We start from the raw sequence: 26,410 nt of genomic DNA on the forward strand, positions 1-26,410 counted from the left end.
TGCAATGGAGGGAGCGGCAGGGGGCGGCCCCGGGGCTGGGGGGGTGTGCAATGGAGGGAGCGGCAGGGGGCAGCCCCGGGGCGGGGGGGGGTTGCAATGGAGGGAGCGGCAGGGGGCAGCCCCGGGGCGGGGGGGGGGGGGTTGCAATGGAGGGAGCGGCAGGGGGCAGCCCCGGGGAAGAGGGGGGGGGTTTGCAATGGAGGGAGCGGCAGGGGGCAGCCCCGGGGCTGGGGGGGGGGTTGCAATGGAGGGAGCGGCAGGGGGCAGCCCCGGGGAAGAGGGGGGGTTTGCAATGGAGGGAGCGGCAGGGGGCAGCCCCGGGGAAGAGGGGGGGGGTTTGCAATGGAGGGAGCGGCAGGGGGCGGCCCCGGGGCTGGGGGGGGGGGTTGCAATGGAGGGAGCGGCAGGGGGCAGCCCCGGGGAAGAGGGGGGGGTTTGCAATGGAGGTAGCGGCAGGGGGCGGCCCCGGGGCTGGGGGGGGGGGGGTTGCAATGGAGGGAGCGGCAGGGGGGGCAGCCCTGGGGAAGGGTTGCAGGGGGGGCCGCAGGGAGGACGAGCCGGGGGCCGGGGCCAGCCACTCGAGCTGGGCGCGAGCCGCTGGTGGAGGGGGCGGGGTCCCCAGAGCGCAGGGCGCCCTCGGCGGTTCTGCTGCGGCGCGAGACAGCCGCCAGCCCCGGGCGCGCGCCGGCCCCGCCGCACAATGCGGCCGGCGGCAGCGGCGTCCCGCGTTGCCAGGTTACCATTGATCGCTGTCCGCGCGTGCCGGGCCCCACCTCCCGCTCCGCGAGCAAGGGAACGCGTGATTGGTTCGCGGCCCGGCGGCCGGCCAATGGGCGGACGTGTTGTTGGGGGGGGGCTCGCTCCAGGCGGAGGGGGCGGTGCTGGGGGGGGGGCTGGTGTCACCGCTCAGCTGCCAGTTTGAAAAAATGTCGGGAAGGAGGCGCATCGGGGACCCGGAGGTGAGAGAGCGGAGCGCGGGGGCCGCGTCTGGGACCGGGCCGGGCCGGGCCGGGCCGGGCCGGGGATCCCTGAGCGGGGGCTGGTCTGGCCCCGATCCTGAGGGGAGTGAGAAACGAATCCCATGGGGCGGGGGCCGCGCTGGATGATCCCGGGGCGGGGGGGTGAGAAATAAATTCGTGGGAGGCCGGGAACAAACCCTGAGACCTGGGGGCTGGTCCTGGGATTGGAGCTGGATGATCCCGGGGCGGGGGGGGGGGTGAGAAATGAAGCCCCTGGGAGGGGGAGCTCAGGGCAAGGGGGCTGAGGCTGGATGATCCCGGGAGAGGGGCTAGAGGTGGAAGCAGATTCAGGCGGGAATCCCACGGGTGCCTAGAGGAGCTGGGAGAGGTTTCTGGGGGGAGGAAGGTGAACATTGCCAGCAGACGGGGGGGGGGGGGAGCGTTGGAGGGAGAATCCCCTGGGGGGCCCTGTGCTGCGGCCTCTTTGTATGGGTGAGGGGGAGAAATTATACTGTGGGGGGATCATGAAATGGAAGTTGAGAGCTAAAAGGGTTTTCCTTCTTTTACCCCAGAGCAAGGGGCCTTGAGGTGTTTCACCATCAAACAAGCTTGCTGACTGAGGTACTGAGGCTATTTAAAATGAGTTCAGGCTTTCTCTGGCTATAGTTATCTGTAAGGGATGTGGTGGCCCAGCTCTGTGTCCCCCCTGTACACATTTTTTTCTACAGCTGTTTAGGGCCCTTCCAGAGAGACTGGTTGAAGCAGTCTCACTAAAGGGCTGCAGCACCTGCAGCCAATACATGGCAACATAGTCAAGGCCTGTCTTTTTTCCACCCCTAAACAGTGTTTGACCAAAAGAATTCCACAGAATCCTAAATATCAACACATAAAATCTCGCCTTGACACAGGTAAGTGAAAATATCACCTTGTGTAAGAATCAGCTAATAGGATGTCATATTATACCCAAGTACGTTATGTTACACCTCTAACTGCCTGTGTTCAGCCAGCTATTTAAAATTTGCACTGAAATAACTTACAAATTTCTGGTCATAATTGGAGCCTTTCAACTGACTGTTGATGTCAGACCCTTGATGTAACAGTGCTCGGTAAAATTCATGGCCCTGACTTTTCTAGTGTATCCTTTTTATAGATGCTATTGTTTTACCTATGATTTGAAATTACAGCTAGTATTTTAATGGCCCCTGTTAGATTTCCCCCTGCCATTTCCCCATCCTTTTCCTTCCTAACACAGAATTATATTTTTTGCATTTCATGTGACTTGTCTGATGATTTTTTTAAATGTCTTAAGTAATGATGCTTCCACCACTTTCCCTTGTAAATTATGCCACCAGTTAATAGGTGCCTGTTAACTTTTTTCCTGATTATACAACCTAAACTTTTGCTCCTTCATTTTCATTCCACTACAGCTATTTATGCCCCGTTGGACCATCCTAAGTTATTTTCTTGCCTTGTTTTTTCACGATTTGAATACTTGTAGATATGTTACCCTCTCCACTATCTTAGCTGTATTTAATAGCCAGGGTCTACCTATTGTGTGATGGGTTCTTTACAACTCTTGAGTTGTAGTCTTAACGCTAGTGTACATATGTGGTCTAGTTCAAACAGGCTTTATTTTGGGGAAGTTCTGTGTATGGCATGTGTTAGCAGTTGCAGGTCAGACTAGATGACAGTCGTCCCTTCTAAAGTAAATGCACAACTGGGGGAGTGGGAGAAGGTGGGATGAGTTCCCATGTGACTGACTATAGAAGTTATGATCATATATGATCTTTAGCTGTCATGAAGTGATCCATCCCCTGTCATCCAGTCCCAGCAACTGGCATTCAGAGGCCTAGGGACACCCAGAACATGGGGTTGCATCCTTGACCATCTTGGCTAATAGCCATTGATGGAACTATCCTCCTTCTCTGGATTCTTAAGAATCTAATCTTGGTCCTTTTATCTTTTCCCATTATGAAATGTCATTGGATGCTGATTCTAGGCCAGATACTCCCGAATGCATCTCCCTCAAATGAGTATAATATGCTAGAAATTATTCAAGCATCACAATGTAAGAAACAAAACAAAAGGCAGGTAAAGAATTAACTAAATGCTAGGCTAAGGGGATGGGTCTTCAATATCTCCAGATTCTCCTCTGTTAAAAGGACCCAGATTTCACACAGTCATTTCTTGACCACACAATATTTCCAGTTAACAAATGTGTCAAAGACTGAACTCTTTGACTTGTATGAGTGCCTTTTTATCTACCTTTTCAGCCCATCTCAGACCTTGTCTTGGGAGCAAATCTAAAAATCTAACCTCATTTCCCAATTCTTTTCCTCCACCACCTCATCTCTGTTGTCTCAAATCCCACATCAGAACTTTCAGGATACTTCCAGAATTAGTTTTCTTCTTGAGCCTGTTTTTACCTAAATCCCTATTTGTATCTTAATTGTTTTCTTATCTTAACTGTTGCAAATGCTCTGTTAATAGTCTTCCTTTCACTCCTCTAAGGGATCTAGAATGCAGAAGCCAAGTTAACACTGGAAACAGGACTATATTGCTTAACCTTCAGCGTCTCCCTGTCCATCTCAGGATATGTCTACACTAGAAATGCTAAGCGCTGCTGTAGCACTGTAGTATAGATGCTCTCTACAGCAAAGGAAGGAGTTCTTCTGTCACTGTAGTAAATCCACCTCTCTGAGAGGCAGTTGCTAGGTTGATGGAAGAATTCTTCCATTGACCTAGCAATTCCTCCTCCATGGCTTTGGTTGGCTTAATTACATTGCACAAGGCATGAAATTTTTCACAGGCCTGAGCAATGTAGTTAAGTCAACCTAACTTTGTAGTGTAGACCAGTCCCCGGGTTATGGCTCTGTCTAAGCTATAGATGCCACCGTGGCACAGCTATGGCACTGCAGCTGTGCTGCCGTAGCACTGTAGTGTAGACACTTTTGCTATGGCGACAGCAATGGTTTTCCGTTGCTGTAGTTAATCCACCCCCGCAAGAGGCAGTTGCTGTCTTCCATTGACCAAGTGGTGTCTACGCTCAGGCTTAGGTCAACTTAACTATGTCTCTTGGGGGGGGGTGTGGTGTGTGAATTTTTCACACCCCAAGCAATGTACATGGTTCGATCTACTTTTCAGGTGGAGACCAGACATTTGAATGAAATTAAAAAATATTCTCCTGGTAGAGATCAGACTTGCTCCATCTGACATAGTTTAAACTATGACTGTATCCGAGGGGCTCCAGACACTTAAGATATTTATTATAAACTATGTAGGTTATGGTAGTGCTTAACACACCTTGAATACTGAACAAACACATAGAAAGACAGAGTTCCTGCCATAGGCGCTGACTTCAGCTCCTGCCGGTGGGTGCTCGACCCCCTTCTGCCCCCGGCCCTGCCCCGACCCCACCCCTTCCATGAGGCCCTGCCCCACTCCCATTCTAACCCCTTCCCCAAAGTCCCCACCCCAACTCCACTCCCTCCCTGCCCCATTCCAACTCCTTCCCCAAATCCCGGCCCCGCCTCTTCCCCGCCTCCTCCCTGAACGCGCCATGTTCCCGCTCCTTTCTCCCCACCAGAGAGGCCAAACAGTGGCCAAATGGAGGCGGGGGAGGAGGTGGAGTGGGAAGGGAAGGGAGCTTGGCTGCCGGTGGGTGTAGAGCACCCACTAATTTTTCTCTGTGGGTGCTCCAGACCCAGAACACCCATGGAGTCAGCGCCTATGGTTCTTGCCCAAGAAACCATAGAATCTAAATTCAGACATGAAACATCTAAACTTCAGTCCCTCTGTGAGGTAGGGGTAAGTAGCGCTGGGGAAAATTCTGATTCATTAATTGGTGTAAATGAAGAGTAACTCTGGAAGTCAAGGAAGTTACTTTGCGTTTACACTGGGGTAACAGAGCAGAATCTTTCACAGTAATACTTACCCCTATGTCACAGAGTAATGAGAAAGAAAACGACTTAGAAGTAGTGGTCAGAGCCAGGAATAGAACCCCGAAGTTGTGACTCCCAGTCCCCTCCTCGAATCACATTGTAGATGTCCCAGATAACATCCTTTGTAACGATCACGTCTCCATTCTACAAAGCATTGCCAAAACCACATGTGCTTTTAATTGGCTGGGGAATTCTGGGTGGAACCAGTAGTCTGCACACAAGCCCTCTCGGCACTTATAAGCATGCTGCTGTTTTGGTTGTCAGACTGTGGATGCCTTTGTATCACTTTACTGCAAATTCTTCTAATAAATTAAGTGGAATGCTCGCTGGCTTACTGCATAGCAATTAGACACATCCTTTAAAAATAAGGTTGTGCGAAACAATTTGAGTTCCTGTGAGCCCCTGAGCCTCCCAAAGACCACCTCCTCCCAAGTATTTACAGGCTTGGACCTACTGAGCAGTGCCCATTCCGTGGATGCTTGCCTGCGTCAGTTCAGCCTGTTTTCTGTCTGACCTGGCTGTTCAGCTAGACCCGTCACCATGAGAGATCTTTATTAAGAGGAGAAACTCCTTCCTGTTCCTTTTTGGTATTGGGTGGACTCATCATGGTAAAGGGGGAGCTGGTGCAAGCATTGCTTCTCCCAGAGTTGCTAGGCTGCTAGAATCCAGTCTTCTCCCTTTATAAGCGTTTAAGCATTCATGTTATGAAAACTCTTATTATAAAAACAATCTGTTACAAAGTGCTTGTTTTCTGTTGTAGGAAACAGCCTGACCAAATACATTGAGAAATTGGAAGAGATCAAGAGAAGTGAGTAACGTATGCGGAGTGGAGGTTAACTCAAGGGATTTGTTGAAAGGTGCACAGTGAATCCTGACCCCTTCATTGTGAGTGGTGTAATCTGCTCTTGGGACCTGTGCCCAAATCCCATTAACTACAAATAGGTGCTGTAAGCATTCAGAGGGTGTGGTGCAGAGATAGTGTACCAAAATCTCTTTTGGATATCTACCCTGTTTCTGCATCTAGCACCTTTAATTTCCCAATGTGATTACCAAAAGCCTTTACAGTTAGGCTTTTTAAATAAAGCACCAGAGCAGAGAGTTCTGGGAGCTAAGCCAGAAACAGTCAGATGCCTGGTGCACATTGCATTACGGAGGACAAATGCGGATAGATTGTGGGAGGGAGGGACCAAGTACAAAGAATTCTGCAGATGGAAAAGACAAGTTCAGGACTGGCTTGGTGATGAGGGACCTTAGTAGTCTAGTACTGTTCCTGTGGTGCTGTAGACAACGATCTACGTTTATTCCTAAAGCCACCCTGGCCAGGCTTAGAAGGACATGTGTTATTTATGCCCAAACTCCTGTTTTTAGGTTGTATGTTGGCTTGTGCTCGCTTCTCCCAAAACCTTGGAAATTGTCTTTTCTTCTTCTTCCTCAAACTATAATAATTCCTTCTCTCTTCTTCCTCTCCTGCCCTTGCTCTTCTGGATTATCTGTACACCACGGCCACTAGAAGGTGACCTTACACACACTTGGACAGGTCTGCGAACCTGCGGCTCCGGAGCCACATGCGGCTCTTCAGAGTTTAATGTGCGGCTCCTTACCTAGGCACTGATTCCAGGGCTGGAGCTATAGATGCTAACTTTCCAATGTGCTGGGGGCTCACTGCTCAACCCCCTGCTCTGCCCCAAGCCCTGCCCCCACTCCACCCTTCCCCCAAGGCCCCTGCCCCTTCCCCTGAGCCTGCCATGCCCTTGCTCCTCCCCCCCATAGCCTCCTGTGCACGTGAAACAGCTGATTGCAGTGGCCGGGGGTGGGGGAAGGCGCTGATTGTTGGGGGCTGCTGGCAGCCAGGAGGCGCTGGGGGCTGGGGAGCTGATGCGGGGCTGCTGACGTATTACTGTGGCTCTTTGGCAATGTACATTGGTAAATTCTGGCTCCTTCTCAGGCTGGCCACCCCTGTTCTATCCAGTAAAGGCAATTTTAGGTTTGATAGACAAACTGTTCCACAGGAGTGGTAGGAGGTAATTGTATTAACCATAGTGAACCTAAGCCGATTGTAAATGGCATAACTAAAATACCTCCCTCTACAGGAGCTATCTGTAATCTCTTTAGAGTTAAATGGCTTTTGTTTCTGCTTCAGCTGGTTGTGTGCTTGAACTTGAGGCCTTGATTCTGATATAGTTAGACTTTTAACAGGACACTTTGTTAAAAAGTAAATGAGCCGTGTTCATCCCTGTGTAAACCCACTGAAGTCAGTGGCGTTATTATGAGGTGAATTTGCCCTAGCATATCTTAACTCTGTAGATTTTGAAGCTGATGAAACCCTAACTACTCCTCACCACTTAGTGTCTTTCTGTTGCATTTCACTTAGTTTGGCCAGTGAAACTAGGCTAGTCACTGTCACTTTCTATTTCTAGTCAGTTTTGCTTTCTTGTTCTGAATCTCCAGCACTGCTATAAATGCATGAGAAGGCAGGAAAATTATTTAAATCCAAATAACCCTGCTTTTATTGAGAAGTGAAGAAAAAAGTCACAAAACACTAAGGTCATTAGGATTTTGTATGCCCATTTTCAGGGTTTTTTAAAACTATGCTGTCCCTTTAACATTATAAAGTTCAAATTACAAGGGAGATCACATATCTGAAATACAAAAGTGTTGGTTGCTGATTTGGTAAAAAAATGTTCTTTCACTTTTTGCTCCCTCTTCTTTGTTTTTAGTTGTGAGTCTCTTGGTAAAACAAAAAGGAAAATTATCTTGTTTCACGCTATCCTTTGTTGATCAATTGACTAAGATTTCAGTATGTACAAAGCAGTGGCAGTCCAATGGTATCTGTACCACAAATCTTGTTGTGTTGCTGTCTTCAGTTTTAATTCTGCTGTGAATCTAATTTCCTTTTGTGCTGAAGGCGTCTTGTTTAAATCCCAGTTCTAGAGTACAGTAGAGGTTTTCTCATCACATTTCTGCTGAATGGGCACCTTGTGTTCCTGGGAAATTTAGAAACTTTTTCCCCCTTGATTTCTCATGGATAGATGATACCAGTTGGACACAACATCAGATGCCTAGAACAGTCAATTCTCTGTCTCTTGTGTAACTTGAGAGAGTCAGACTCAATACTGTCAACCTGCTGGAAAATCAAAACTGATAAGATAGCTGAAACTCTGATTTTAGTCCTTTGAAGCAGAGACTTGAGAGAAGCTGCTGCAAGATCTGATCCGTTCTTAAATATATATTGCTTCGCTCATTGCTGAAGCCCACGGAAACAAGGCTTTGTAAATATTCAGCAGGACAGTTACAGTTTAATACCAGATCCTTGATTCATAATGTCAGAAAATCGAAATGGATCTTCCGAGTCAGAGCCAGGTAAGTAATGTTTATATTGCAATCAGAAGCAGCATTTTCCTGCGCTTTCTGCTGTTCAGTGCAAGTCCCCAACAAAATATTTGTTATGATTTGCTCCATTTCAGATACAGATTTGGTAAAAGTGATAGTCCTCTGAGCTCATATGAACTGCTAGAGGGTAGAACGAAGTCGTAAAGATTTGTGACAGCTTCTTTTTTTGTAAATAAACTTGGTTTGAAGAAGATTAAACACCATCCAGTAGTTGCAATATGTAATTACTATATTAGTCATTACGATACAAAAAATAAGGATCCGTTGACTTTTATACATAAGTCTTCAAAACCTTTTTCTTAAACTATAATTGGGCTTTATCTTCACTTCTTTCATCCAGACAACTGAACTGAGGGAGGGATCATCTCCGAGCCATGGCTGGGGATCTCAGCCTTGGGATACAAATTACATTGACTTCAGGGGTTTTGAGTTTTGTTGCATCAGGCAAGAGAAGCAAAAGCTGTTCAGAAGAAAGATGTTTCCATTAGTTATGAGTCATGTTGGTGTTCAGGACACTGGCTAATAAGAATGGAGGTGTAGGAGGTGGCTTAATGGTCTAAGCATAAGGCTTGAAACATCTAGTCTTGCTGGAACCACAAGGGTCACCCCAGTCTTTCATATGTCCAAGGTAGCTCATTTCACAGGATTTATCTTATGTGAAGATTTTTCTTATGAAACTTTATAACCAAGGTTTTGAAGGCATGTTAATGGACCCCATGGTCACCTTTGTAAGAGGGTTTCAAGGTTTTACACCTGTATTTTTTTTTTTTCTGCTCTACTTTGGCACAGACCAGTATGGGGCACTTAGGACCTAGTAATTACTCTCCATGTTTCAACAGATCTCGTGTAGAGCAGGATGCTGAATTTGTGGACTGTTCCTGCTCTAGGGTAGTGGAAATGGCTCTGCCAAATCTCCCCCAGGAAGTGAGTGTCTGAGAGTAAGCAAATAGTGAGGATAGAGAATGTTTCAAATTGTGTATGCAAAAGCTGGTGGGGGTGCTCTTGGGGTCTGTTTTATGTGACTGTCAGGCTGAAAGGTGCCCTGGAGATTGAAGGGCAATTATAGGCACTGGCAATGCAAGACTTCTCCCCACTCCCACTCCATATGTAGCCAGGACCTATGGATTGTGAGGGGAGTTCAGTCTCCCTGGCCCACAGTCTCCATAGTCTTCTCAACCGAGAGGATGTCAGCAAGAGAGCTGACTAGTACTAATTCTGTTGGTGATCTTGTGGTGTCTGCTGGGATCTGGATTGAGACTCGGCAAATTCCTTTACATAAACCATGGAATAGTCAACAGATGGTAGCAATTTCAAGTCCCTAGCAGCCTGGATTTGATAAAGGGTCTGCATTCCATTATCAGTCCCCAGCTGGAGTGAGATTTCTGGGACATGTTCTTAAAATTATTAACTTCCTTCTGACGGTGATTCCCTGACCTGTGACTTCAGTGGGGAAGAAGTAAAGGAATGGAGGAATGATTGGCCCTATTTTGGTTTTCTTAAAGGGCTACAGCCCATAGAGTGTGGATGAGGGAAAGAAACATGGGTTTTGAGTGTTTAAAAAGTTGTGTGCATAATAATCTTTTGTAACAGTTGCAGACCCTAGAGACGGTAAAGCCTTATTAGGACATCTGGTGCATCCCCCCTGCCAGTGCAGGGTTGTTCCTTACTGGACAGTCTCCAGTGTTCTGTCCTGTCTAGTTTTAAATACCCCAAGGAAGGAGGCTTCTACAGCTTTGCTTGGGAGACTTTCACATCCTAACAGATTCACATCAAGAAGTTCTTCCTGATATTCATCTTATATTTTCCTTTCTTACCTTTTACCCCATTACTTCTCTTGTATCACACTAAAGAATTTCTCTCCTCCTTTCTATGGAGGCTTCTCTGTTCACTGTTATATTGCCCCTCTTAGTCATCTCTTAGCCAGATGATCTATATTTAGCTCTGTTAATCTTTCTTCATAAGTCAATCCTTCTGATCACTTTTGTGGCTATTAGAGAGCTTGCCTAGTCCTTACATACAATTAGTCCGATATCCTTCTGGTAACAAGGGTTCCAACCCTTAATGCGGTATCCCCGTCAGAACTGTGTAATGTTCACTTGTCTGTACTCTAGTGTCTTATGAGAATCGCACTCTTCTGTAGATTGTCATACTGTCATAACCAGTGGGGTCCCAGATTTGACTTTTATTGAAAATAAAGTAGGAAAACCTGAAGGATTTTCACCAATCAATTATAGTATGCAAATTATGACTTGTACACAGCAGTTTCTTAAACTTAGACCCATCCCCTACCTCAGAATACTTGTCATCTAACTCTGCTATAAACAACGCATGGGATAAAAATTTAGATCGTAGGGACATTGTCTGTGGCTCAAGAGGCTTTGCAGCAGCAATGGGTTTGAACCGAACAGCAGGGGAGATTAGCTCACCGAAGGTAAGGGGGGGTTGTGGGGAAGGAGTCTGACTGGTACAGTGTCCTTTCTTCTCAGACCTGCCATAAGAATGCTGAATTTGTGAACTCCTCCTGCGCTGGAGTAGTGGAAATAGCTCAACCAAACGTCCCTCAATAAATGTGTATTTAGAGTAAGTAGGACAGGATCTGTCCGAGGTGTAAATTCTTTTGGACCTTCAGGTTTGTTCTGACCTTCCCATCAGTTACAGCAGCCTGCATCACCCAGAAATTCTAGCCTCTTTATAGGTTCGGTTGTATGCTAATGGCTCTCGCTCATTCTCATCATTTTGATGCTGTGAATGGATGTGGGAAAATACATACTCTTTCTTTCTGTTAAAGATTACAGATACAAAAAAGATGAGCTATTCAAGAGGCTGAAAGTGACTACTTTTGCCCAACTGGTACGTATGGCTATTTCCCAGCTGGCTTCTGAACATTGCCTGCTTGTGATGAGGTTCTTGTTAGCCCCACTCTTATATTGTGACTAATGTTATTTTTGTTGCACTTGAAGGTTTTTCTGGAGGACAGGCTGTTGCCATTGTTCCCCTGTACACACTTGTTTTTTATAGCAAGTAAATCACTTAGGCCATAACTTTTAGAGGTGCTGAGCACCCTTCGCTGCAACTGAAGTCAATGGAAACTCTGAGCTGTCAGCACTTATATGGAGCTTCCGAATTAGTGAATGCTTTAGAACACTCAGTTCTGTCCATCTGTAAAATGAGTTTGTAATAATAATGCACCCTTTGTAAGGTGCTTAGAGATTGTTTAAACCACTTACAGCCCCATTCATTAGGCAAAGTAAATGTAGTGCCCAGTTGAAATCATAACTCTAAAAGACTGGAGGGTTGTTATGTTTAGAGGTTTTTGTGTGTTTCTTTGTGGAAAAATGCAACATACCAATGAAGTAAAATATTAAAAAATGAAACAAAGCATGATCAGAAAGTACAGAAGCCAGAGAACATGGGCCAAGGTAACTAGTAAAAACCTGAAAGGGAAGACTCCTTCCCCTCCCCTTCCTAAAGTAGAACATAAATTTGCTTTGGTAGAGGCCCCCTCCTTCAATCCTTATATAGGATTAGTTCCACTACCTTCAATAGGATTACATGTATGAGTGAGGCGTGTAGGGTTGGCCCCTAATTTATGAATGCATTATATTATATTAAATAAGGCTTCTTGCATGATTGCAGATTAATGCTACAAGTCTTTTTCACTGAGTTAGTGAAGGCTCTGCAATGTGTAGATCACAACTTAGAGGTAACGTTCTATAAATGTCAGAACCCGCTATGATTTTCAAGGGATACGTCAATGGACTATCTGGGGTCTCTTCATTCTGAAGCTGAGTGGCTTTTTGTTTTAATTAAGATGTGAGACCTCTGTGTGACGTGGGGGCATGGAGTCACATTCGCAACCTTGGCCCAACAGAGAGGATGTCCTCACTCTCTGTGTTCTGATGCGCAGAATGCTCTGATTATTTGAAAAGCCAGTGCTGCTGCCCCTGCTCCAACAAGACACTTGTACCAGGTTTATTATTGTTTCCTACAGGTCATCCAAGTTGCTTCTCTATCTGATGAAACATTAGCAGTGTCAGCTGAGGAGATCCAAAAGCTGGAAGGTAATGATATTTATTGTAGGAATGAGGAGACGCGCTGAATTGCAGTATTTGAACTTGAGCTGTGTCCTCTGATTCTGGAGTTCAGTGTCTTAGAAAACATCATGCTTGCAAACTCACTTGACAACTTGCTGAATTTTGTCTAATTGGAGAGAAAAACAGTTTTAGTCTGCAGCTGTTTTGCTGTGTGCTATGAGCTAATTAAGCTAAGCAAGTTTGGATCTGGTCAGTTCTTGTATAGGAAACTTCCCACTATGGCACTCTTGGGAGTAGTGTTGCTGGCCCAGTACATGGCCCTTTTATTCCTGAAGCAGGTATTGCTTTTTGGATACTAATTAGAACTGAGGTCCTGAGCCATTAATGATCACATGGCCACTTTTAGAAAGATTGGGGTGCTGGCCCTACTATTGTGATCATAATTCTCTGGTACAGAATGTGTTTGGCTGATTTTCCTGCTAGTTTCTATTGGATATGTGCTTCTTTACACACTTCCTTTCAAGCTTCTTTTTAAAACAAAAAACAAAAAAAAAAACCCAGAGCATCCCCCTAACCCCCTGTTCTCCTGTCTAGTGTTGCAGGTTGCCATAGGGGGCAGCATTTCAGTAGTGGGAGAAGGATCCTTATATCTAGTAGGAATGGGCCTGACTTACAAAATCAAGGTCTAGATGCAAAATTCTCCCAGTGTTCTGAGATGTCTGGCTCCTGGTTTTGATTTGGCCCATTACAGAGATGAAGTACCAATGGTGAAATTTAGATACATGTCCAATCTTCCCCCATGTTAAGCCATGATGAGATCTGGGGTTTGGTTCAGGACCAGTGCTTAGACTTTTTTTTTTTTAATGACTCTTTGGGATCCTTTGAGAGAGCATGGTGTCTTAAATGTAAGAGATTAATAACAAACACCAAATCCTGCTACACACATGCTTCCAAGAATGGAATTTGGTCTTTGAGTTTACAAATATGTGAGTCATTCATGCACAAGCAACTTACTTTTCCATTACCTTTTTGCCCTTTTAGATGGTGATACTGTTATTTCAGAGACTGATGCTGAGCTCACAGCTGGAACTAACGGGAAAGGAAGCCCTACCGAGAAGCCAGCCAGTCCAGTCCTGTTCATAAACAACACGGGAGCAGGGGAATCATATCGGTCTACTCTGCAAAGGTACCTGATACAATGCACAAAGAACGGCTTTCGTCTCCCACCTACTGTATTCCTCCTATTTCTCCACCAGCTGTGGTACACTCCACCTGTCCCTTCCAAATGTCTCGTATAAGAAGTCTCAGTTTTTCTGGTACTGTAGATGGCTGCTTTCATGGACTTGTCATCAATTAACAGCTAATCCCAGTGAGATCTCAAGTGGCTCAGACACCATCTTTTGTCAGAATCATTTGTTTGCAAATAATTCATTGTTGCACTTCTAGTCATTGCAAAACATCCCCAGTAGCATGTTAGGTTTGGAGTTAGAAATCCTAACGCCACAGACTTGGGGTTGCAGTGGGAGGCAGAGCTTTTCAGGTTTGAATCCTAGCCTGGATGGTAGGGACTGGAAGCTGTTACCATCTGGCAGCTGTCAAGTGACCGACCTGAAATGAGATCATGTGACTCAGTCCAAATCCTGCTGTTCAAGAATCTGCATTACGAACTGCCACCACCAAACTAAAACTAGGTTTCAGAGGAACAGCCGTGTTAGTCTGTATTCGCAAAAAGAAAAGGAGTACTTGTGGCACCTTGGAGACTAACCAATTTATTTGAGCATGAGCTTTCGTGAGCCACAGCTCACTTCATCAGATGTGTACCGTGGAAACTGCAGCAGACTTTATATACACACAGGTATTGTTTCATATTCTCTGTGTGTATATAAAGTCTGCTGCAGTTTCCACGGTACACATCTGATGAAGTGAGCTGTGGCTCACGAAAGCTCATGCTCAAATAAATTGGTTAAACTAAAACTAATGTGTCCTTGTTGATGGTCTTAATGGAAGTGCTAGTGATTGGATCATGGAAATTGAGCTCTCGTCTTTTCTAGATGTGGTCCCTTCCAGGTCTGAGGCATATTAGAAACAAGTAGGGGGGAATCTTGTACCACCACTACCCATAGTCTGTCTGGGTTAATGGAGGATTTGATCTCCAAGGCTGTCAGGCTGGTACCTTGTGTATCTTGGCTATCAATCAGCCTATCTTGAATAGGACCCAGTGGTATGATCACCATGTAGATCTTCACTCTTGAGCATCTCGCCTCCAGCTTGGTGATGGCATGTACAATCTGTGCAGCATGCTGCTTGCAGAGAATAGGCAAATAATTTACTGTGAATGAACTACCAAAATCTCCATTTTGGTAACCTACTGAAGTACTAGAACTTTTAACCACTCTCCCCTTAGCAAATGATGCAGCACACTCTTTCAGAAAACCTTCTCTGAAAGGAGCCTTGCTGTGTTTCAGAGGTACTGAGTACTCCCAGACCAGCCGCTGAGACTGTGGGAGTGCAGAACCGCTGAAAATAAATATCCTAGATTTTTAAGAAGTAATCGTAAGGAAAAATCTTAAAATCTGATCTCTAGCTGTTCACTTGACTCCTTAAGTTTATTAATGAATTTTGAAGAAAGGTGCAATAGCCTTTTCAATAGTCTTGTGTGATAACTTGTTGTGTTAGGTTGTGAATGGATCAGAAAGAAACTGAAAAGTATCCTGATCTTAATACAGAGGAACAGAAGTGCTTACAGAAGGAGAACTTGCATCAAAATCTGCTCTCTTTCCTTTTGTAGTGTGATCAGTGGTGTAGGTGAACTAGACATAGGCAAAAACCTGCAGAAGAAACCTGATGCTAATGCTAAAGACACTAACGCTAAAGATCAGCCTTACCCTGACTGCCCGTTCCTGCTGCTTGACGTACGGGATCGAGATGCGTATGACCAATGTCATATTGTTGGAGGTAAGAGAGGGAATCACTGCAGGATCCTCTGAACCTTGATCAGTGTCAGCTGCTTGCATAATACCTTCAACACTTCTTGCCCCAAAGATAGGCCTCAATGAATGCAGCAGGATGACCCTGCAAAATGAAAATCGAGACAGCGTCAATGTCTGTGATTAGAAAGCAAAATAAACCAACATAAGCAGAAAAGGAAACTGGCGGGGTGGGGTGTGAGGCGGGATGAGGGATGGACTCCTTAGTTTGAGAGATCCCAAAGACATTGTCTCCACTATTTCTCCCAAGCAGCCACTCTTATATCCTCTCCTCCTCCCTTCCCAAAGCACCTGGGCAGGAGAAGGGAGTAGCTGAGTTGAAATTAACCCTATCTTCACTGCAAACCAGGCCTCTGTACTCTGACAGGTCCTAATCAGGTCACTCTAGGCTGTTTGGTAGGTGTTCATTCCCTAACCCCTTTTTCTCCTGTATCTGCAGCTTATTCCTACCCTATCGCAACGCTGTCTAGAACCATGAATCCTTATACGAATAGCATTCTGGAATACGTATCCTTTTTAAAGCGCGGGTGCGCTAGAGAGTCAATGTTTTGGCAAAGAAACTCCATGACTCCTGCATTGACTGAACACAGAGCCAACTCCTGCTCCCATTACATTCAATGGGAGTTTATCTGGGACTTCAAGAGTGGGCATGACAGGGTCATCCCATGCTGACGGTGATTTACCTGATGTTAGGATTCTGTGTTACAGCTGTAAAATGCAGGTACTAAGCACCTGTCGTTTGCAAAGCCCATTGACTACAGTGGGAGCTGTGTGCATGCTGCAGCTCTCAGGATTAGACCATTTTGTGCTGATGTGTGAGCCAAGACTTGAACAGCTTGGATGGCTACCCACTGCTGATGCTGAGGTGCCACACTCTTTGGCTGAGGCATTAAACGGTGCTCCATTTGCTTCCCCACAGCAGGGGTTAGCCTTTCTCTGGAGAGTTTAGGATTAAGTGGGCAATATCTCAAACTATTGACTTCCATGCCCACAGGGGGAAGGGATGGCTGTGTGTAGACCTCACTTCTTACTGCCAACTTCTGTGTTTCTACATTAACCAGCAGAAGGGTGGTGGCACAGGTCAGACTAGCAGAGAATTTTCCCTTTCCTCTGCAGGATGGGGTACGGGTCAGTTGCTAGGATCATCTGGGTATCTCTCACTAAATCAGTTCCCTGCCATTGCAGGGGCCTTGGGCACTGGTGCACCTCTGTCCCTCCTGTTTGCTGCCTGTGGCACACAATGGGTTAGTCTCCTGAAGGGTGTTATACTTTGGTCTAACTCTGGTGGTTGGTCTGAGTGTGGCAGAGGCTGGATGGCGTCAATGGCTGTGATATACAGGAGGTCAGACTGGGTGATCTGGTGGTCCCTTCTGGCCTTAAATTCTATGGGCTTGTTTACACTTGAAATGCTACAGTGTAGACACTACCTATGCCAACAGGAGGGGTTCTCCCATTGGCACAGGTAATACCGCCTCTTGGGGAGCTGGATCTGGGCTTCTGACAACCTAGCACTGTTTATACCAGGGGTTAGGTTGGCTTAACTACGTTGTCCAGGGGTGTGGATTTTTCACCCCCTGAGTGGCATAACTTTTTAGTGTAGACCAGGCCTATGGCTCTAGGATTACTCTCAGGGCTTGAGTCCCAGCATGAGAAAGTGATTTTTGCCTTTCCTTGACTAAGAGTCCCATCCACTTGCAAAACTAGAATCAGTAGGGGTGGGGGAAGCTTTTGAGCTTGGTAATAGACAGGAGGTTGGGAGTTCAAGCCCAAACCTTTTGGCTGCTTTCAAATCATAGAAGATTAGGGTTGGAAGAGACCTCAATAGGTCATCTAGTCCCAATCCCCTGCTCAAAGCAGGACCAACCCCAACTAAATCATCCCACCCAGGGCTTTGTCAGGCCGGGCCTTAAAAACCTCTAAGGATGGAGATTCCACCACCTCCCTAGGTAACCCATTCCAGTGCTTCACCACCCTCCTAATGAAATAGTGTTTCCTAAGATCCAGCCTGGACCTCCCCCACTACAACCTGAGACCATTACTCCTTGTTCTGTCATCTGCTACCACTAAGAACAGCCGAGCTCCGCCCTTTTTGGAACCCGCCCACCCCCCCTTCAGGTAGTTGAAGGCTGCTATCAAAACCCCCCTCATTCTTTTCTTCTGCAGACTAAATAAGCCTAGTTCCCTCAGCCTCTCCTTGTAAGTCATGTGCCCCAGCCCCCTAATAATTTTTGTTGCCCTCCATTGACTCTCTCCAATTTGTCCACATCCTTTCTGTAGTGGGGGCCCCAAACTGGACGCAATACTCCAGATGTGACTCACCAGTGCCGAATAATCACTTCCCTCGATCTGCTGGCAACTCTCCTACTAATGCAGCCCAATATGCCATTAGCCTTCTTGGCAACAAGGGCACACTGCTGACTCATATCCAGCCTCTCGTCCACTGTAATCCCCAGGCTAATCATGTCAATTTGTCTCCGCCACTTATGTAGCATCAAGAAGATGAGATCAGACATCCAATTCATGTTAAGTTTAATAAAAAATATACAGGATCTTTAACATCTCTGCCTATCAGAAAAATGCACATGGGAAGATTATCATCCTGTATGATGATGATGAGAGACTCGCCAGCCAGGCTGCCACTACCATGTGTGAGAGAGGCTTTGAGAACGTATTCATGTTATCTGGAGGTGAGGGGGATTTCCTTTTGCAACAGAAATGTGGGGACTTGGCTTAAAATTGAGAGCTGGGGGCGAGGCTTGCCCGAATTAAATGATGAGATATGTGGCTAGAGCAAAGTACACGGCTCTGCCTGTGTGTTCCAGTCCTGGCCAACAAAGCCATGGCTGTTCCAGTCTTGGGCCTCTCTTAGCCAGAGACTGCCATCAATTTGGCTTGGCTTTGGCAAGTGTCTCCTAGGCTTTGTCTGCATTGAGGATTTTAAGGAATTCTTTCACCCGCTGGGAGTTCTAGACTGCCATGTTCATACCCCTGTGACATCCAACCCTGCTCAGACCAGGTCAAGAGGATGTGGGAACTTTTCTTTCTTTTTTTTTTTTTTTTTTTTTAAAAGCTGATATCTGGTCTATACCAAATGCTTTTCTAGGGCTGGTGGAAGAATGCCCTGCACATACTGCTGCTCCTGCCATTGCTAGCACCACTGGAGAGGCACTTGTGCTAAAGTAACAGTGGGAATAATCTCTAATATCCTGGGTGTAAACAAGGGTTGGGGGGGGATAATATATAGTCATGCAACTTGTTTTCACTTGCCCTAAAATAGGTCATTCTTTAACCCAAGTCACCAGTGGTGAAAGGCTGGCGTCAAATCCATCCCACCACTGAGGGCCCACTTTGATTCCACGATTTATAGTGTCAGCACCATGTAAATAGCTTTTACCAAGAACAGCCTGAGACAGCTAGCCTCTGTGTGTTCTAAGCAAATTGAAAAAGCCCATCACTTCAGGACCTAGGAATCCTGGCAGAGGTTGGCTCTCCTAGCTTCATTAACATCCCTTATATCAGTACCCTCCTGAAGAGCGTGTATGATAAGATGGGGGGGGGCACTTAGACTTTTATTTTCCTTTTCATGCTTTGCATCATACATATTTATTCCCTAAATATGCTGCAGTCTCCAAAGCCCTTTTGAAAACCTGCATCTTGTAGCTGCTTCATGAGACTTGCTGCTCCCAAGAGCAAACTCTAGGAGCTAATCCTGGAATGTGCTGAACCTCCAACTTCCACTGAAACCTGTGGCAGTCGAGGGAGCTCAGTACCTCTTGGAATATGAATTGAAATGCTCCAGCAGTTGAGAAGAGTGACCTCTATATAGGTTTCTCCTGAGCCTCACCTCATAGTTCCAGAGTAGTACTATCAGTAGCTCTCCTCCTGCCACTTCTGATCCGGAGATGAAAGTTAAGTTGAGTCTGACCAATCACGGCAAATAACTGGCCATCACTAACCATATGATCTGTATTGTCTCCAGGCCTGAAGGTCCTTGCACAGAAGGTCCCTGAAGGACTGGTCACTGGCTCATTCCCAACATCTTGCCAGTTGGCAACTTACATTGGATCTGCCCGGAAAAGGGCCACCCCAAGGGGGACACCCGCACGTGCTGAGAATAAATGGAGATTTGCCGCAAAAGATCTACAAAAGATAGAATACTACCTGGAAGAGGAGCAGATCCCCTCAGATACTGCCAGTAAGACTCCTTGACAAACAGTGGGACTGCCCTGAAGTCCTTATGCCTGCAAAACTCCCATAGACTTCCCCTGAGCTGGCTACAGCACCATTTTATACCAGCTCTCTGGGGAAAGGAAGTGCTTTTTCATACTGACCACGGATTGTAGGCTGGAACTTGTGCCATGCTGATCCCATTGTGGACAGGGGCTTTTCTTGTGTGTATTTATAGAGCACTAAAACACCCACTGAAGACAATGGAAGCTTTGCCTGAGTAAGGACTTTAGGATTTGTCCCATAGACTATTAAAAATAATCCAGGGGATTGGCCGGCACGTGCCACACCGCATAGTACCTGTGAGCCCTTATGACAATTTCCTGGTTTTCCCAGTTCATCCAGCCTTTCACTAAAACAGTGCTGTATCACTCCTCCAGCTAGTTGCTGCACTAGTGAAAGGTCTGTGTGGGTGTAGGTCCGTCACAGGGATGCTGGGGGCAGCAGATCAGCAGGGTGTATATCTTTCAGATTGCTGTCTGTGCTCTGCAAGGAGCATCCCCAGCCTGCTCCGGAGTGTCAGAGAGGATTAAACCTTCCGAACGGCAGACTGAGAGCAGTGATGAGGGGACACCGTGCAGGTTTTAGGGGCCCCAGAATGATGTGGGAGGGTTTTCTGGGGAAAGGTGATGAGCCGGGAACAGACTGTGTGGGTGGTAACAAGCATAGCCATGGCAGTCATGCCCCACCATCCGCCAGGTCCACCTCAGACCCTCTTTGCAGAATTGTTTTCATCCCTTCCCCCTCCCAAGTGCAGGTGTAACATTGACAGACTCCAGTCGGTGGTAGGCGGGATTGAACCTTGGACCTCTGGAGCCTAGTGCATGAGCCTCTACCACGAGCTAAAAGTGAACTGGCTGTTAGCTAATGCTGTAGAGCAGACTCATTAATCTCTCTCTAAGTGGTCTCTGTGCCACTAGATGGGACAGAACACCACACCCAGAAGGTGTGTGGGTTACACAGGCAGGCTGCCTCGCCTTAATGCTGGCATTGGGCAGTCTTGGGGCTGTAATGTGGTGTGATAGGTCCAGCTCTCTCAGTGCTGGGCCTGCATATTCCACACAGCCTGCCTCTCAGGGTACGTCTACACGGCAATTAAAAACCCGCAGCTGTCCTGTGCCAGCTGACTCGGGCTCTGGCTCGCAGGGCTGCTTAACTGCAGTGTAGAGGTTTGGGCTAGGAGCTCTCCCTCCCACTTCTCAGGGTCCTAGAGTCCGGGCTGTAGCTGAGCCTGAACATCTCCACTGCAGTTAAACAGCCCCGCGAGCCCAAGTCAGCTGGCGTTTAATTGCAGTGTAGACGTTCCCTCTGTGGCAAGTCACTGGATCTAGAGCGAAGTACACGGCTCTGCCTGTGTGTTCCAGTCCTGGCCAACAAAGCCATGGCTATTCCAGTCTTGGGCCTCTCTTAGCCAGAGACTGCCATCAATTTGGCTTGGCTTTGGCAAGTGTCTCCTAGGCTTTGTCCGCATTGAGGAAGCGTGAAAGGTGTGTTTGGTACCTGGGCTGTATCTCTGCCTGTCTGGACACAGTTAAAAATGACAGGGCAGGTTGTATCTGTACCCCAGTCTCTCACCTCAGCCCTGACCCGGCTATCGGCAAAGGAAAACAAAACCTTTCTGTCTGATTGTCTGTTCAGCACAAAATCACATGGGTTTCTGTTCTTCTTCCCCAGGCCGTCTTAGCCGTGCTTCCTCAGGCCGAGAGTCCAAGGCAACGGCTGTACGGAGCAGCCAGAACCTCCCCACCGCCAGCCCAGCTGGCTCCCTCGCCACCCGCTCCTTCAGCAGTAGCAGCCTCCAGAACAAGCCCTGGAAGTAAAGACTGTCTCTTTCTGTTGAATAAACGAATGTCCCGGTTCTGGGAACCCCTGATCAGTACATCCCGTTTGTCATTTTAGGAAGCTGCAAAGAGGAAAATTAAATCAATGATCTAAGAACGGCAAGAGGGGTGGGGTGTGGCAGGCTGACATTTAGTAAAAGAAGTAAAGGTATCCTTTTCTAAGACTGATCTAAAGGGATAACGTTGTTTTGTGAAAATGAACTTTTCCCCGAAGTCTCTGACCCGCAGAAGTGGGTCCATGAAATTTCTAATTTTAAAAAATGACAGTGGAATCTGTGTTCTTAGAAAATATTCCCCCTGGGGTCTGGGATCTTAGTAATGCAGCATTGTGCTAGCACGTGAGAACCCAAAAGGTGGATAGACTAGCCACTGTCCGTAAAGAAAAGTCTTAGTGTCGAGCTGAAATACAGAAATGGAGCAAACGAATAGCACAACTAGTGACAAGTGAGCAAGATACCAAAACCACCTTTTTTAACCATCCAAAGTGTTTGTAATAAGGGCATTCTTGTAAAGAATGTACAGAATGATGTTTCACCTGACAGTGGCCCTTTATCCACAGTATGTTTACAAAATATATTTGCATTTAAAATCTTTCCCCCCTCGTGTCCTGAGTACTCGGTCTCTGTTCTGTGTTCCATGCGGTGGGGTAGTGCTTTGGGTCCGAGCGAAGTGATATAACGATGTGTATCTTGTTTTGTGAATGATTTTAGAAGGTAACTTTGGGCATGGTGCTGAGATGGGCTGAGCAAAACTCCGACTGACTTTGCTCATGCGGCTTCAGTCTCTCCTAGTGAATTTCTGCTTGCAGAGCCGGGTTGCTGGTGACTGGAGTAGTGAAGAGAACCCCAGAGTGACTCTGGAGGAATGTCCTGGTCCTTTGTGGTGATATTTTCCTCATAACATTGCAGTGCTGAGTGAACTGATCACACAGTGATCTGTCGTAAGGTCTCTATCACAGCCCTGCAATGTCAAGCCTTCTTGTCATTGTCTGGTGACTCCCAGCCGTTCTTCTCAACAGTGTTTTCTGCTCCCATCTTGGTGGCTGGGTGTGAGGGAGAAGAGGGTGTTCCTGGATGCTTGGAAGGATCCTGATTTCTCCAGCCCGTTTGGTCAGTGAGTTGCTTTCTGCTGAGTTGTGTGTCGGAGTGGTATGGGGTGCACTAGATGAACAAGGCTCATTCGCTCTACCTGAGACCAGACTCCCACCTGGCATGTGGGTCTCAGTAATGCACGCAGCTATTCTGAGCTGCAAGCTGAAGATTGCTGGTCTAGACAGTCTGAAGGGCAGATGTTAATGAGCCTGCTTTCCACGGTGGATCACCTTAAAATAAGGTTAAGGGGCAGAACTCAAACTTGCTCTGCTGAGCTCCTCTGATGGAGCTTGTGGCAGCAGGGCTTGGTCACTAGAGTAGAGAGGGGCTCTGCGTCTTAACTGACTAGTGGAGGCGTGAAACTATTGCTGTCTATTGCATGACTGTCTCTCTGCAGCTGCTGTCATAATAACTTCTTGGCGTTAGCGGGGCTAGAAAAAACTGTCCCCCAGTTGTCACAATGACATTCCAGCAAGGCTCCCTGATGGTGGGGGCTGCCCAGAATTTATGAGGCCATGAATCTGGTGACTTTCTGGGAGCCTGAGGATTTGAATATAATGTGTATCAAAGCTTAAAACGCCTCTTAATCAAACACAAAGGGTCCCAAGCCAGCAGTATTGGCTTATGCTTGCAATGTCCTTGGTGACTGGCTAGAAGTTGTTTGGAGCCCACTAGCAGTAGAAACCTAGTTGATGTGTTGTCTTCACTCTACATAGGCTGAGTTTTGGGGACTCAGGGGACAGCCACTTGTGGACCCTGCTTTCTAGTTTTTACCTAGTGTGTTGGTTGAATTTAGTCCAACTATTTTATTTTGTCCTTTAAAGCTTGCTGTCCTCTGGCTTCATCTACACCAGAAAAATCAGACCCATAATTCACCACGGATAGTGCTCAGCTGGAAGTAGCAATAGCAGAAGTGCAAGTTTACACAGAGTGCTGGCATATTACTGCAGTGCTGCCTCACTCTACTCTGAGCCGGGTGAGTGATCAACGCTCTTGCACCCTGTCTACACTTCTGCTTCCATCACTGGAAAATTATGGGGCCTGAGATGTGATTTTGCTGGTAGGTTTAGAGGGGAGAGGGTGTTAGTGGAGTGGGGTCAGCACTCATCTAACAGGGTGGTATTGGCCCTTGACTATGTCAAATATAGGCAGCAGTTAAAGCCATGGAAGTAATTCTTTCAAGGCTCTTAATCTGAATCCTCACAGAAAGAGCGCTTGCTTGTTTAGGTGACTTTCCAGTGGCCAGGGATTGGTGCTCTAATGCTGATCCTGCTTAGCGCTGTCAGGGCCTGACTCTGCAATGTGCTGAGTGCTCTCAATTCCCATCAACTTCAGTGGGAACTGTGGATGCTCAGAAGCTGCTAGTGACCTTCAAAAACCAAGCTGAAGAACACACCGCTCTGGCATTGTGCAGAATAAGCCCTACCTTGATCTTATTCCTCCTCTGTAGCAATCTGCCAATGTATGTGTATTGCCAACAGCAGCATGTCTTTAAGTGGTGTAAAGATTGTAAATAGATTCACTTCTCTTTCCTTCCTTAGAGAACTAGTTGGTGGCACTGGGACAGGGCATGTATGGAAAGGCGGCTCCCTGCAAACGGGCATCGTCTCACCTTTCTGAGAGGCTTTGTTGTCCTGTAGCATGCCAAAAATTCCCTGCTTTCGTTTCTGCCTTATAGCACTGACAGACCAATTTTTATTTAGTACGTGCAATCTGGGTGCTGCATATAGGCAAGTGCCACAAAAACTGCTGACACCCCCAGGGATGCAGGATTTAAGCTGGCCACCTGGACCTGGCTTCCTACAGAGAAGGATGTGACAAGACTCAGGGAGGTGGGCTGTGTGTGTACATTTTGTAGTCCTGAGCAGGAAAGCAGCCTTCTACACACAGCTCCCATGAATATAAACTATTCCCACACTCTGCTGGGATCAAATGTGCAAGGGCTCTGGACAGAGCCTGCTGAGTGGGGCATTAAAAGTGGGTTTCAGATGCCAGCCAACACCTAACCCAGTACATCTTGCTCCAAGCACTTCTGAGACCCTATGCCACATTTGGCATTATTATACATTTTTAAATATATATATTTTTATATGTAACAAACCCTGATCCCAATTCATAAATTACAGCTCCCCACTTCCCAAGGAAATCCAGGAAGTTCCATTTTATTTAGTCAGAAAGAAAAGGCTTTTTGTACAAATCCTTGACTGTCCAAGGATAGCCTAATACACTGGATTTCTACAGAGTTGACTTCTGTGTGTATCGGACAGTTGGGTTAATCAGATGTGCAGGATTTCAAGACTAGTTGAATTGGGACAGTGAATGTGAGGTACTCTCTCTCTCTCTCTCGCTCTCCTTTCTGTCTAGCCATAGGAAGCAATCTGCTCAGTAAGTCTTACAATCGTATTAACTGGTCTTACCAGAAACCTGATAACATAAGTCAGGCTATGTGAGAGGTAAGTAAGGTTTTGTTGGTCTGTTTCTGCACTTATTTATGTTTAACGAACTAGCTAGGCGATGGCGTTTGCCAACTCTGATAGGCTTGTCTTTTATTTACTGATCGGTGATATTGTGAGTCAACTGGAAAGCAAAGTGTGGTTTGGTGGTCTGATCCCAGAACTGGGAGCCAGGGACTCCCAAGTACTCCTTGGGCAAGTCACTTAACTGCTTTCTGCCTCTGTTTTCCTATCTGTAAAAGGGGACTGATAATCCTTCCTTACCTCGCAGAGGTGCTATAAGGCTTTGTTATTTGATGTCTGTTGCAGGCTTTGAAAAGATTTTACTTGATATTAGGAAAGTGTCATAAAAATGTGAAGTATTTTACTAATTTTGAACATCAAGGCTAAAACTGACTCGTGCTGGTTTGCATGTTAGCTTGATGGGCTGCATTCATCATTCCCCTCCAAGCGGTAAGAGTCTGACTTTTTCACTCTATCATGAAATAAAAGCTTGAGCTAAATGGCATCTCATACAGAATCCAATCAGCTTTTTGCTTAAGACAATTGACAATAATGTTGTGCCCCTAAAAATTGCTGCATCTGGTCAATGTTGTTGAATGTTTAAAATAAAAGTGGGGGAGGGAATAAAGAGAATGTTTGTTAGTTACATGCTTAAAACACTGGGACCAATGCAACTTAAAAAGAACACATTTTATGTCTGAATACAAGGTATCTAAAGTGTGCAAGCATTCAAAAGGATTGTTACACACACACGCACGCACAGAGTAAAATTGGAGGGGAGGGGAAGGATAGAGTGTCTCAGTTGAAATCAAATAGTGATATTGAGGGAAAGGATTTTTATTATCCAGCTACAGTACTAGGGTCTGAAATCCCCTGTTGCCCTGGGCTACTAGGAAACTCTTTTCTGCATCAGAGGAAGAGTCTGAGCCAGTCAGGGTGGTTTAAGATCCTCTTAATCCTGTGCATCGAAGGAGGAGCTGATGAACGTATCTTCTTATCCTCTTATTGTCTTTGAGGGTTCATATGTTTTGCATCTTAGCTTAACTGTGTCATATGATTAGGCTGGTGCTTTTGTTTTGTTTTGTTTTTCGGGGGGAGGAGGATGGCACAGATTTCTATAGAGTCTTCTGGTTTTTAAATTGTTTGATTCAATAAAAAGCAAATGATGCAATAAAAAGCAAATGAGTATCGTTTTAATTGACTCTTTTTCTTTTTTTTTTCTTAAGGGCTAACAGAAAAATCCGTGTGGGGCACTAACTGCAGAGCCAGGGTGCCAAAAAGGGCCTTGGCTGGGGCTTTGCTCCAGCCCCACAGTGTGGCAGGGGAATTGATAGTGGGTGTGGGGAGAGGATCGTGCCGGAGACTGTTCTCTGTTTAGCATTTAAAAAAAAATACAGCATAGGCAAGCTTTGCCCACCCGCGTGCCTCAGCCCTAAACTCTAGCAATCTCTTTTTATGGGTGAGAGGAGTTAATTCTCTGCTCA

General features: G+C 46.4%; 1 protein-coding gene across 3 annotated transcripts; it reads left to right on the plus strand.

Moving 5' to 3' along the window:
* Positions 1 to 891: 891 nt before the first annotated feature.
* CEP41 (centrosomal protein 41) lies at positions 892 to 26,123 on the plus strand. 3 transcript variants are annotated; one of them, XM_048836758.2, is made up of 11 exons: positions 892 to 959; positions 1,804 to 1,867; positions 5,661 to 5,708; positions 11,079 to 11,140; positions 12,282 to 12,351; positions 13,366 to 13,510; positions 15,113 to 15,279; positions 15,751 to 15,818; positions 17,884 to 17,998; positions 19,291 to 19,506; positions 21,213 to 26,123. In XM_048836758.2, exons 1-11 carry the CDS (start codon positions 927 to 929, stop codon positions 21,356 to 21,358), a joined length of 1,134 nt encoding a protein of 377 aa, XP_048692715.1. In that variant the 5' UTR covers positions 892 to 926; the 3' UTR covers positions 21,359 to 26,123. The 3 variants fall into 3 exon arrangements, with proteins under 3 accessions (XP_048692715.1, XP_048692716.1, XP_074980677.1); XM_048836759.2 differs by lacking the exon at positions 5,661 to 5,708; XM_075124576.1 differs by lacking the exons at positions 892 to 959; positions 1,804 to 1,867; positions 5,661 to 5,708 and adding an exon at positions 8,073 to 8,260.
* The last annotated feature ends 287 nt before the right edge of the window (positions 26,124 to 26,410 follow it).

Source organism: Caretta caretta, chromosome 1, assembly GCF_965140235.1.
Source record: "Caretta caretta isolate rCarCar2 chromosome 1, rCarCar1.hap1, whole genome shotgun sequence".
NCBI classification, from domain to species: Eukaryota; Metazoa; Chordata; order Testudines; family Cheloniidae; genus Caretta; species Caretta caretta.

Coding starts and splice junctions, on each gene's coding strand:
- CEP41 (XM_048836758.2), top strand. CDS start 927: ATGTCGGGAAGGAGGCGCATCGGGGACCCGGAG. Junction 13,511..15,112: donor TATCGGTCTACTCTGCAAAG/GTACCTGATACA, acceptor TTCCTTTTGTAG/TGTGATCAGTGGTGTAGGTG. Junction 17,999..19,290: donor CGTATTCATGTTATCTGGAG/GTGAGGGGGATT, acceptor TATTGTCTCCAG/GCCTGAAGGTCCTTGCACAG.